This window comes from Pteronotus mesoamericanus, unplaced genomic scaffold (genome assembly GCF_021234165.1).
Source record: "Pteronotus mesoamericanus isolate MK-2021 breed Mesoamerican mustached bat unplaced genomic scaffold, CSHL_Meso_final contig_347, whole genome shotgun sequence".
Lineage (NCBI taxonomy): Eukaryota > Metazoa > Chordata > Mammalia > Chiroptera > Mormoopidae > Pteronotus > Pteronotus mesoamericanus.
The window spans coordinates 15,471,744-15,485,713 of record NW_026555137.1 but is presented as its reverse complement, the minus strand read 5'-3'; the positions used below and the strand labels follow the sequence as shown (position 1 = coordinate 15,485,713).

At 38.5% G+C, this 13,970-nt stretch overlaps 1 protein-coding gene across 2 annotated transcripts in view; it reads left to right on the top strand.

The window, feature by feature from the left end:
• Positions 1 to 13,970, top strand: part of FMN2 (formin 2) — a 269,775-nt gene that overhangs the window by 194,380 nt on the left and 61,425 nt on the right. For both annotated transcript variants that reach the window (XM_054576717.1, XM_054576716.1), the window contains one exon: positions 10,883 to 10,934. In XM_054576717.1, the coding sequence (XP_054432692.1) occupies positions 10,883 to 10,934 (52 nt within the window). The remainder of the gene's footprint in view (positions 1 to 10,882; positions 10,935 to 13,970) is intronic.

The window sequence follows — 13,970 nt, the reverse complement described above, 5'->3', positions numbered from 1 at the left end:
TTGTGGCTCTTCAATTTATCACAGTCTGTCTTCAAATAATAGTCTCCAACTTCAAAGATAATGCAAGAATTTGCAACAGTAAATTCCCATTTTCCCTCCTGTTTTGTGTTATTATTGTCATATATTTACTTCTGCATATGTTATAATCAAAACAATATATTGTTCATACATTTGTTTTTAACAATGATCTCTGAAGGAAATTTAACAATAAGGAAACATATGTATCCACCTATTGGCATTTCTAGTGGTTTTCATTCATTTGTATAGATCTAAGTTTATATCTGGTATCATTTTCCTTCTTCCTGAATCACTTTCTCTAACATTTTTTTATCACTTAAATTTGCAAGTGCCAAATCTTTCAGCATCTGATTGCTCGAACTCCTTTATTTTAGCTTCATTTTTGAAAGATACGTTCACTGGATATAGAGTTTACAGTTGACATTTTTTCTTGCCATACTTTAAGATATTATTTTGCTTGTACAGTTTCTAATGAGAAATATCTATTTGTTTACTGTTGTTTCTATAACAAGTTATCACAACCTTTTTGGTTTGAAACAGCACAGATTTTCTTTTTATGTTACAGTTCAGGAGGTCAGAAACCCAAAATGAATCTCAGAAGGCTAAAATGATGGTGTCAGCAGGTTTTGCTTCTTCTGGAGATTCTAGGGCAAATCTGTTTCCTTGCCTTTCTCAGGGTCTAGGGGTTTTCCAAAATCCTAGACTTGGGTCCTCCCCACTGCTTCAAAGTCAGCAGGGACTGATCAAGTCTCATATTGTATCATTTTGATACTTTCTTGCCTCTTTCACTTACAAGAACCCTGTGATTATTTTGGGCCAATATAGAGACTATATAAGCTCATTTCAAGGTCAGCTGATTAGCAACATTAATTCCATATACAACTTTAATTTTTTACCATGTGACATAGTCACAGATTCTGAGAATTAGGATGTAAATGGCTTTGGAAGGCCATTGTTCTGCCTAGCACAAAATATTTGTTAATTTTTGTGTCCCTTCTCATAAAATGTGTTCCCTTATACCAGTTTGGCTGTTTTTAAAATTTCCTATTTATTGCTGGTTTTTAACATTTTGGTTACAGTGTGTATTGATATATGTGTATATATGTGTATTTACCTGGTTTGAAATTACCTGACCTCTTAGATCTAGGAGTTTATAGTTTTTATCAGATTTCGAGAACTTTTGGCCATTATTCCTTCATTTGTTTTTCTGCCTTTTCTCATTTTTTTCTAATATTCCAATTATACCTATGCTGGACCACTTATTATTGTTCAAGGTCATCAAGCCTTGATTAATTGTTGTGGTCGTTTCCTCTGTATTCTTCAGTCAGAATAGATCCTATTGTTATCTTCAAGTTCATTCATTGTGTCTTTTCTTATATTATTTTTATAATTATGTCCATTTTTATTTACAATTCAAGTGAATTTTTGTGTCAGGTACTGTATTTTTCATCTCTGCTAGTTCCACTTGGTTCTTAGTTTTTATATCTTCTGTTGTCATAAACTGCATATTTGTGCCCCCCGCAAATTTCTGTGTTGAAACCCGAACCCTCAATGTGATGGTAGGTGGGGTGAGGCCTTTGGGAGGTAATTAGGTCATTGGGTGGATCCCTCATGATGGGAGTGATGTCCTTCTAGAAAGAGACACAAGAGGGCTTGCCTCTCTCTCTGCTCTACACTGTGTGAAAAGACAGTGAGAAGCTGGCCATCCGCCAACGAGGAAGAAGGCTCTCGCCAGATTCCTGACCACGTGGCTGCCCTGATCTCAGACTTCCGGCCTCCAGAACCGTGAGAAATGAATCTTTGTTATGTAAGTCAAACCATCTATGGTATTTCGTTACAGCATCCTGAGTGGACGAAGACACATATTTTTCTCTCCATTATGTTCTTTTTAAAAAATATTTGAGCATAGTTATAAGAGCTGCTTTAGTTTTAATGTTCTTATTTACCAGTTCATCTCTTGTCATTCCTGGGTCTGTTTTTATTGACTTATTCATTGTCTTCTAGTAATTGATTACGTGTTGCTGATACTTGATTGGTCTATTTTCTATCAAATGCTAGGCACTCTGATTGTTATATTGGTAGATTGTGGATTTTATGTCTATTGATAAAGAATATTTGGCTTTGTTTGGGCACACACTATAAGTTATTTTTGATTCAGTCTGATACTTTAAGATGCGTTTTAAACTTTTCTGGGACTAGTCTAAATTTCCCTTTGTACTAATACAGGTCCTACTAAAAAGGCTCTTACCCTCCCCCCATTGGGGCGTCCAGTGATTATCCTTTTCTAGGTGGTCAGCAACAGCTCTCCACGCTGGCTCTTCAGACTTCAAATTGCTCTTGGCCCTGGATGGACTCCTGGAGTTGTTCAATTTATAGTTGCACGGTTGTTCTTGGCTTTGACTTTCAGAGTTCCATGCTGTACATGTGCTGGCTAACATTCAGCAGAAGGTCAGCGGCCTCGAAGGCTGTTTTCTCTCTGGAACTCTGCCTCTCACGCTCAACCTCCTCAGAGTCCTTGAACTCCTCTCTTTCTTCTTCACCTCAGCCAGACTAGTTGGCTTATTTGGGTTTCCCTCTTCGGTAGGGCACATGGTCAGGAAATTGCCTTCAGACAGAGATTCAGGAGGTCTGTAGGACTCAACCAGTTTGTTTACCTTCTTTCAGCGACCAGAGACCCGTGCTGTCTATTGTCCAGTATGTGAAAACTATTGTTTCATATATTTTATCCAGTTCCTGGTTGACTACAGCAGGAGGCAAGTTTGGTTTTTGTTAATAAAGTTTAAAGTGGAAATCTCTTTCCGCTGGTTTAAAGTGAATGCAGTTCAGTCTCCTCTGCTTTGCTTATTATAAGGTCACACAGTAAGAGGCTGTGCACAGCTTTTTGACCAACTATTTTCCATTATATTCCCCGTCTGGTCTGGTCTTCTTTGTGTTCTTCCTTCCTGACAACACTATGGCGCGCTAATGCCTCTGCACTGTTTCTTTCCTGCTATTTGTTATTTAAACGCCCTCTCAAGCCTCTGGTTCTTTTTTCAGTTGATTAAGACTTGTTCGTTATTTTAGTCCCATCTCAGTCTGTTCCTCTGTATTTTTCTAACTGACTTCTCTTTCAATAGGTAAATGTTTCAGTCAAGTGTGCTTATGACACATTTGAGAGTAGGTCTTGGGAGTCGGACTGTATGAGTTTGAAACCTATCTCTTTCTCTTAATATTTTTGGAACCTTGGGCAAGTGATTTAATTGCTCATTTTCTCCTTGTAAAATGGGAATAATTGTAGTGCCTTTTTATAGAGTTTTATGATTGTGGGTTATTAAATGTGAATAATTAGAATAGTAATATAAATATTTATGTTAACATTCCCATTAAAATACAGCAGGTCCTCGAATAACGTCATTTCATTCAATGTCATTTTGTTAGAATGTTGATGGCAGGCCTTATGATCTGAACACTTGTTTATATCCATTGCCCAGTGGTAACATTGGTTTCATTATAAACTGTTTGACTTAAAGTTGATGACATGGAGTGAAGACTTACAGTATCTCTCTAATGGTTATTCCCACATCTCTCTCCTGGTCGTGACGTTGTCTTGAAGGGAAGACTATATAATATTTATCTATACGTAAGCCCCTAACAAAGTTCCAAAACATATGGACACTCAACATTTGGTTGAAATATTGTCACATTAAATTATGTAGTTTTTGTTTCTAGAATTGGAATGCTCTAGCTTTCCTCCTATAATTCAAGCACTGTTTTGGCAAGTAAAGTTAGGAAAAGAAAGCACATCAGAAAAAATTTTCTGGTTTTCAGATTTTTATTTCAAGCAGTTTTGTGTTTGGATAATTAGAATCTACGATATAGTATTAATTGGTATCACATTTAATGTTGAAAGCTTGGTCTTAAAACATGCACTTGCATATTTGTAATTAAAGGCGCATAGAGATTTTTGTTTTATCTTACTTGAAGTTCAGCATGGAATTAGTAAGAAGGTGTGCTTGATTTATCTTCTTCAGTAGTGTAGTTTACTTGGTAAAGAAAAAAGAAAGCAATTGCCCTGAATGTTTCTTTATTTTTATGCTGCATTAGTGAAAGTCTGTGAGAGTTGATTGATAAAAAAAATTAGGTGGAGTAAACAATTTTCCATTTGAAAATCAGCAGCTCTTTTACATGCTATTGTCTACAGAATGTAAAACTCATGCATGCACCTCATGTTTTCCCATGTCTTTTCCACTTTGAGTTGAAAGTGAAGATTTAAGAAGGAATTTTACTGTGGGCCACTTCAATAGGTACACAGGACTAGCTGATAATAGCACACGACTTTCTCGCATTTGACATTTAGCCAGAAGCCACATACAGCAAACATTTGAGGGAAACATTGTTTACTGTTGTGTGCGTGTTTCTTGAGTTTTTTATAAAGCACCTCTATCTTATGTTTATATATACGTTTATTCCTAGGGATACAAATGGTATATGATTGTACACACAAGGTTGAAGTAACTAACCCTTGGTCGTGAATTATTGCAAAGATCAAGTTGTAATTTTGTACTTGTAGATATTGGCTTTCTTCCTCCACAAATGTCCTGAGAACATTTGCAGCATCAGGAAAGACCGCAATGAGACTCGGGGAATTTTTTGTTTGTTGGTGTTTTTATTTTATTTTTTGCTATCTAAAGAAATTCTGATAGTCATTCCCTATATAGTCATTCCTTGGGCATGTATGAAGTACTGAAATTTGCTTGACTTTAAGCTCATTGTCAAAGAAGCAATGTGTCAAAAATCTCAAAACCAAAGCAATATATCTGCAATTAAATGACAATTTCAAATGACTCAGAAGAAAGGCACTGCGTAAGTCTAAAAAATAACCCATACTGGCTGCACTTGAAAGCAGCCGAGATGCACATTCATAGATAATTATAAACAAAAACTAGTTAGCACTTTAAATAAAAAGATAAATAGCACAAAGATTTAGGGCCTAGACAGGCAGATGAAAGGGCTCAAAGTTGCCTTCCATCTGATATTACTCAAAAGCAACTCTGTCTCCAATTACCTGGGAATATGTGGTATTCCCTCATGAAAGCCTCCAGATCAGAACGGGCGTCCGTTCCGTGCCTCCGCTTCCTCACAGCCAGTTGGAACAAGTTCAGCAGAAATATTTAACATCACAAACGAGCCTGGAGCCAGACAACCAACTGCAGACACTAATCACTGGGTCAAAATAGTAACTTAGTAGGACAGCAACGAACAGAAAATATTTGTGAAGACAGAGATTTGGGGAGGAAGTATTCCGGCTGTTGGAGAAGACAGACTGAATGCCAAAGTGCTGGGACAGAATCATGAAATCACTATTTTTAACCAGTTGCATATTTAGGGGCCTGGGACCGTCCACGCCAACGATCTCTGGTAGAACTAGACCCGAAAGGTGATCTTATGCCCTAACCCTAAAATAAGTAGATGAAAACAAAAATTAACCACAGAAGTAAAGGCTAACTCTGAAAAACTTAAGTGTTTCTTTTAATATATGGTTTCAACCACAGACTTCTTCCACCTCAAATTTCAGATCTCTACCTCCTGAGATTTGGGGGGGCCTGGGAGGACCATCACTCCGACAGTTGCAATATTCTGATTAATATCTAAGACTCACTTTGCCCCTGGGGTGTAGCAATTGACTGACTGGCTTCTTCAAAGTTCATTACTTCTTCAATTTTATATTTAATTTCTGTTCAAGCGAGTTACTGATATTCTGTGGAAACAGCCAGCACAAACCACTTTTTTACTTTACCCTCTTTCTAAATTTCTCTTAAATTTTATTTTTTAGTTACAGTTTACATTCAGTATTGCTTTGTATCACTTTTAGGTGTACAGTGTAGTGATTAGACAGTCACATGCTTTACAAAGCGGACCCCCAATATTTCTAGTACCCACCCGGCACCCACATAGTTGTTACAATATTATTGACTACATTTCCTATGCTCTACTTTACATCCCTGTATCTTCTGAAAGCTGCATTGCTCTTTCCTTCCCTTTAGAATCAGTAGGAAATTGCTTTATTTCACCATCTTTTTTTATACTTGTCTCCAGCTCACACTGTTTTCAGTATATCCAACCTCAGAACATTTTCTTGGTGTTAAATCTCAAACATCAAGATATGCACAGTCGTCCATAATACCTATGGACTGCAAATGGTGTGCTGTAGAAGAACGTTGCAGGCTCTTCCAAAGTCATTTTATCCTTTGGATTTCCATAGTTTCTTCCTAAATTTACAAATGGCACTGTTGTCCTCCTTACAGTAATCTGACATACTGCTGTGTCTGTCCCCTCCCCCGCCAGAAAAGGACTAAGAAACAGTTAGGAGTTCATTATAGGCCTATGAAAACCGCACAAAAATTAAGTAGAGATTGAAAAAAAAACAAAAGACATTAACTATAGCTTAAACTTAGTCCTTGATTCGGTAAAGGTCTGTTGAGTCCGCCGTGATATTTCTTGGCCTTTAATTTCCTTATACTGTTATAAGGAGGCAGCCTTGTAGCAACGTATAAACCCCATCTGTATCTGGATTCTATCTATAGCAGAACTAAGATATTTGTTGCTCCTACAATGAAAAACTTTTTGCATTTGAAAGCAACACACGCCAGTTCTTTCTTTTTTATGGGAATCGTAATGTGAAGAGGAGAGGAAAGACAGGAAGATTATTACTAGGCATCAATTGGTGTATACAGGCGTAACTCAGATATAGTGTGGGTTCAGTTCCAGACCGCCGCAATAAAGTAAACATCGCAATAAAGCAAGCCGTAATCCTTTCGGTTGCCCAGTGCATATAAAAGTTAGTGCTTGCACTATGCTGGGGTCTATTGTGTGTAATAGCATCACGTCTAAGAAACAATGTGCGTGCCTTAATTAAAACTACTTTATTCATAAATGAAAAATGCTAACTATCGTCTGAGCCTGTTGGAGAAATGGCGCCAATAGACTTGCTTGATGTAAGGTTGCCACGAACCTTCAATTTGTAAAAAAAACGCAGTGTCTGTGAAATGTTATAAAGCCAAGTACAATAAGATGAGATATGCCTGTACATTATTTACTCTTTCTGAAAAAGCAATAACTACATTGTTTTAATGATCAAGAAAGGTTATTACATCAAAATGATTATCAAAGTTACTAAAATCTAACACAACTTAGTGGCTGATCTAGAATTCACACTGGGGTCTATGTGACTTTCTCATAGTCTAGCCCTAGACACTGGCCTTGGTGGGCTCTGAATATGAGAGGCAGAGGGGTGAGAACACCCTGCCAAGGAAGCGTAGCTTTTGCTTACAAGGGGTGGGTGAGACAGTTGTCCCCAGAGATCTGAAGCCGGGCAGGCCCTTCCTTGTCATTAGGGTCCCCTGTGAAAGGTGGCCAAGTCTTTCTGAGAGGCTGTGGCACAGAGAGCCTTTGGTGATGGCGGTGACAACTTGAAAAATTACCATAAACCAAGACTTGTGCTGAGTTGTCTATTTTAAATGCTGTTTAGCTTTCTGATAGTTACCAATATCAGCAACAACAAAAAGCTACCATCTGTATGCTAGAGAGAATGGGAAAATGATCTTACTTGAAGTAAGACAGTTGGAATCTTCTATATCTCTTCTCACATAGCTTATTTAGCATATTTTATTATAACAAAGATTATTGATAGCAGGTTATAACTACTAGGAAACTGCTGCTGAATGTGACGCCAGCTTTCAAAACTGGTCACAAAGCTGTGTGTGCCTCGAGAAATTAGCTGAAAACACCTTTTATGTTTCTGAAAATATGAGTCAGGGAATAAAGTAATTAACAAAAACATTTACATATAGAAAACAATTGTATTTTCTCTGTCATCTTCAGTAAAAGCTTGAGAAGATGTGACTATAGCACAGATGGCTAAGTTTTTATTCAAACTGAAAAATAGTTGATCTGAGATTTCGGTCACTGCATGTGACTCACTTGGGTACTTCCTAAAAAAGTGGCAGATTAGGCTTATTGTATCCTTAAAATATCCCAATTTTCACTAACTTATTTCCATTTTAGTTTAGTAAGATTCATCCTCACTAACTGACAAAATCAGATCCTGCCATTTGTCACTCAGTTCGCGTCGTAAGCGTGTTTATAACAATTAGGACGACAAAAAGTCGATGCTGCGTAAAGCTTTTGTGTACAAGCTTTACATTGGAAAATGGCACCTCGTTGTTCTCAGAAAACTGAATTACACCCCAACTTTTCAGAAAGTTTTTATTTGTAAGAGTGCCCTCCAAAGAAGTATCTGTTCAACTCCTTGATTTGTTGACTCTACATCAAGAGTTGAAATGCGTTCCCTAATGCGCTTTCCTTGATCTTGCATTTCCCTACTTATCAAAGTTGATTACAGCTTGAATACACATATCCCCTTAGCTTCAAAATCATGTAAAAATCATGGATAACAGAACAATTTAAAGTATTCTTTGCTATCCCAATTTGGTTTTATGATTGTAATAAGGCTATTAGGTTTGGGAAAGGGTTCTGTTTTTATGTTTTATTCCTCTGATAAAAAAAATCAGTCTTCAGAAGGGAAGGGGGAGAGGGGTAATGGAGGAAAGACGGGGAAGGGTTGTCAAGGAATATGTATAAATGGTCCATGGACAAAGACGATGGGGGGGATTGAATGTGGGAGGTGGGGGTGGATGGGACAGGGGAGAGTAATGAGGGTAACAATTTTAAAAAATCAGTCTTCTGCCACTTTGGATTAAAGTGTGTGTGTGTGTGTGTGTGTGTGTGTGTGTGTGTTTCCGCTAAACTTGCTCATACAGTGAAACAAGAGTTTCTTTATCACACATCAGAAAGAAACATTATGAGCATGTAAAGCTCATTTCATTCCATTCACCACATTTTAGGGGCTTAGGCTTTTTGAAAAGCTGTGCACATATGCTTCATCTGCATGTAACACTGGACCATAATAAAATAGCAGCTGATGTATTCAGTTAAACATAATTATGTATTATATATCACTTTGAGAATTTCAAGGGCTTACAGTGCAATGTTTTCAAAGGAAATTTATTTAGTTCCTGCTAATTACTGGGGACACTATACTAAATATTTGTATGGGTTAGCAGATTAATCTATCTATCTATTATTACGTAGTTAATTTTAGTGCCTCAAATAAGAATAGGACACAGGTCTCTGCCACTTCATTCCAGTGTCTCCTAAATTTCATAAATTATTTACTTGATTTCTTTTAAAATCGCCCAGAAATTTTCTTCCCATCTTAGTCTTAATCTTTGTATTTTACAAAAGAAAAAAAATTAGACGCGCAAAGGCAATCAAAAGAGTATCCTTCTTAAAAATGGTATGCATCACGGTGCTTTGTTGATTTCCCTTAAACAAACTTTATGTGGCTCTATAATTGCTTCTGGAAGCAAAACCCTTTTATGCGTCAGCCCAGAGCAGATTACATAAGACAATCTGTTCCTGTTGGAGCCTTTTCGAAGTGTTATCGTGCAACATTTATTCTGTTTTTTAGTATGGCTAATGGTTGCCTGGTAAGTGTGTGTAAACAACGTAAAGTACGAAAAGGGAAAGGCGGGGGCAAGAAAGCCCCTCTGCAGCCAGCTCAGATGATCCCTTTTAAATTCTTAGAATCCTGGCAAAGAGGGACAGCATGACACTCGCCGATGGCTCTGCAGATACTGCACAGGCCTTCGAGCAAACACTGTCTTGAGGTTGTAAAACATTAACCAGCCCAAGCTGCACTATTGTGTTTAAAGTAGTGATAGAGACACTTTGACAATTCCCAAGCGACCACGGGTTTCATTGTGTGCACAGGTCCAATTTTTTATAATTAACTTGCTCTGTTCCATTCCGTCTTCTCATCCCTCCCAATGGCCACAAGTGTGACCCAGAGGGACGTGCTTATCAAAAAGACAACTCCTTTCACGAGTCCAGGTTTTTTTCTTTATTATTGTTTTTAACTTTTGGTCCAGAGCTCAAGTGATTTCAAAATGTGCCACAAACTACCAGTGAAGCATGAAATCAATTTAAGGGGTTACAATAAGCATTTTAAAATCTAATAGAACAGACTAAAAATATTCGAGCGCATTGCATGAAGAGTATGTTTTAAACTCTTGTATCAAACTCCTTTAGGTGTATGTGTGTGTAAAAGCAATATGTAAGTTTCTGGAACGCCTACTGCTCAAAAATAGGAAGGTCACTGCTGTGCTTGTTTTATGTGATGGAGTTCCTATGCTATTTTAAACAATTTGAAAACAGCAATGTAATGTCTTTTCCCAGTTTGATCTTTGGGTTTGTGTCTGGTTATCATTATTTTTGGACAAAATAATAGCAAATGAATGAGTACATGATCACCGTCTAACTTTCACTTAGTGGAAACTGTTAGTGTCTTCCCTTGCACCTTTGTAGAAATAACCTCTGCATCTGTTCCACTATGGTGTGAGGAGCACTTATGAGGGTTATGTGCCATTTCTGTTTAGTGTTTTGACTTGGTTTTTGTACCTTTGCTTGAAATAATTATTTTCAAATAATTATTGGTATTTAATGTTCAACAAATACAATAGACGTGCTTATGAAATTAGCTAATGTTTTCTTTCCTCAGGTTAATGTGACTGACTTAAAGAAATTACTTAGAAAAAGAAATTAGAATCTGAAAATTTGAATTAGCAATATATTGTCTGTGTCAATGGAATATTAACTTAATGAAAATTAAATATAATCTATTCAGTTACATCTATTCATATTTAAAATAAGCTTCTGGCTGGAGTACATTAGAATTAATAATAATGAATTATATTTTATATTATTTGAATCATATTTGCTTGAGTGAGTGTAACTATTTTTCATTTTCCTTTTCTTGTATTTTCAGCTAAAATTGACCAAGAGGCAGAAGAGAACTCACTAACAGAGACTCATAAATGGTAAGAAATAGTACTTTTCTTTTACATTCATTTTTCAGAATAGGCTCATAAAATAGTATGTTTTCTCTCAAGGAACCAATCATTAACTCAATTTTTATTTTCAAGTATAGAAGAAAAAGAAACTAGTGTAATAATGTGCTTTAATTCCACATTGGATTTCTGAATTTTATTTGTGAGTCTAAATGATGTCTAATCCTGTTAAGTATCAAATTATTGTGAATAGTTTATCACCTTCAATTTTGAGAGGGTCTCAGGGGAGAGCAATTGAAAGAGTATTGTCAGCTCCAGGATACAAGCAGCAAAAGCAAAGTGGTCAAACAGAAGTTTAACAGAGACGGCTAGGAAGGGAGAAAGCCAAGAAGCGTCCCCCTGGGGTGACTGTCCCCCGAGGGTTTGGAAGGCCACGCGTAAGTGAACCAGGCTGCAGCCTTGAACGATCAGACCTGTGTGCAGCAGACACAGAAACGTTCCCCAAGCTTCGTGCACCTCCGTCAACACAGGGGCCAGCCTCCCTGGCGCTGGGCGCTTCCGCACAACCCACCAGCCAATGGCTGAACAACGAGCTCTTCTGACGCCGGGGCAGCTCCGGGGAAGCTGGGCTTTAAAATAAAACCACATACATTCCTGGCAGTTGGGAAGGCTGTGTACCTCCCCATAGTCTGATAGCCACAGAACAGGCACACTGGCATCAGCTGAATCCACCGCTTCTCCTGGTGTTGCCGAACAATGGACCCGTTGTGGGTGGGTACCCCAGATGCTACTACTAGAACAACACGCCCCCTTCTCTTGGGTCCCTCGGTTCTAGGTTCTTTGCCTGCCGCCCTTAAAAATTATGGCTCTCAGTGGCAAAGTTTGGTGAAAAAGAAAGGAGCTATTTATTCAAAAGTTATACAAGTTTTGAATAATGGCTAAAACCCCTTTATAACACCCACCAACACACACAGTCCTGCCTTCCCCTCTTTGCCCAGTCAGGGGTACCATCCTTCAGAAGAAAAAAAACCAAAGTCCAGAGCTCGGTTAGGCAGGCCTCTCGCGGTTCCCAGCACCATCAGCCGTGTCGCTGCGATCTTCAGGTCTTACTCTAAAACCACGTGGCACCTTCTCACGACCCACGAGCAAGAGTCCTTTCTCCCCTTTCCTTCCAGCGTGGTCTTCACGTTGTTCCCCAGAGCCTGTGTTCCATCCTCTCTCCCATTCAGGCCCTGTCTTGCCTTCCCAGTTACATCCCGTCCTAAGGCACGTGGTCAAAAAGCCTCTAGCACGGCTGGGTTTTAAACCCCAGCACAAATCCTCCCCAGCAACCGCATCTCCCACTCCTTTGTAATTGGGGGAGCTGCTTCCCAGTTCCCTCGTGGGTTAAAGTTATGCAAACCTTCCTGGTTAGCCTAGTTGATATGCAAAATACTCATCTTTGCATATGAAGTATGAAACTATCTTCCTGCTATTGACATGCAAAATGATTTTCAATCACCTTGCTCCCTGTCCCTCATCCCCCGTGGCAGCCTGTCTGCAGGGGAGGGGAGGATATCCTTTATTTTCTTGGATACTTCAATTTCTGGACCCCGTTACAAATCCCCTTACCCCTTCGGGGGGTGGGCCTGGCTGTTTCCTGGTACAATGGGATTGTGTGCTTGAGCAGACAAGAATTTCTTCTTGACATTCTGAGTGTCAAGCAGTAGAGGGCATGGTGGATTGACCCAGATTATAGAGGTCAGGTCTCCTTCCCACCTATGAGGGCTTGACCATTTATCTATCTACTTTTATTGATTGATTTGAGAGAGAGATGAAGGGGGGGGGAGAGAGAGCGATTTGTTGTTCCACACATTTATGCTTTCATTGGTTGATTCTTATATGTTCCCTGGCCGGGGATTGAACCCACAACCTTGGCATATCATGATGATGCCCTAACCAACTGAGCTACCCAGCCATGGCGATACCTTGGCCATGATAAACCATTTTAGTTGTCTGAATATATTGGAAGCATCCTAATCAAAGAAAAATTCTTGTGAGGTACAGTTTTATTCCAGTGATGCTATTACAACTCAAGACATTTTCTTTTTTATAAGCCCCAGTTGATGAATGAGTGACAAATGTGTGCACTTTAATTCTTAGACCTGGTAGAAAGTCATTTACAAATAATTGTAAGAGTTGTGTTGGGTTATAAGTATCTTCAGGATCATGCAGTGACTGAAAAACCTTTTTGAGACCAAAAGAGGTTTCCCAAAGGTTGTGAGGCAGTTTAGGATCCTGTGTGCTCACAAGGTCGCTCTGAAGAAGGCCAGGGTGTAGGGGACAGGGCCCTGCTAACTCCAGTCGGGAGTTCAGTGGGGTAAACCGCACAATGTGCCTGGGCCTCAGCCTCCTCATTGGGAGATGGAATATAACCCCGCCTTCCGTCTTCCAGCGTTGTGGGAATATCACACTTGGTTCTTTGCAGTCAACAAAGCTTCTTAGGTGAGGCTAGTTGAGGCCTTACTAGGAAAGCGTAGTCACGTGAAAATGTTTGGGAAACTGCGCAAGCTCATGTTATCACTTTTCTTTGAAAAGGAATGATAACCATTTGTCTTTATGATCAAGTACTTTTTTAAAAAGCCTTGGCTCTTAGTCCACTTGAAATGTGTACATGTAGTCCTGGCCAGGTGGCTCAGTTGTTTGCAGCATCGTCCTGCACACTAAAAGGTTGCAGGTTCAATCCGCAGTCGAGGTGTGTACAGGAGGCAACCAGCCGACGTCTCTCTTTCTCTCAAATCAATAAACATATCCTTGAATGAAGATTAAAATGCACTTCTTTCAAAAAACTAATTAAGCTTTTTTTTAAATAAAGAATTCATTTCTATAGTAGAATATTATGTTTTTCAGATTATTTCATAATTTCCTAAGAAAACATATTCAAAAGAAACAAGAGATAGTATATATATTTTTCCTTTAAATACTACATTTTATTTAACCTAATATATCTTTTAATCAAGTCAGATCTTTTTCCATATTCCATTTGTTGGCATAATAGTTTTACATGCTAATTTATTTAGTCATACT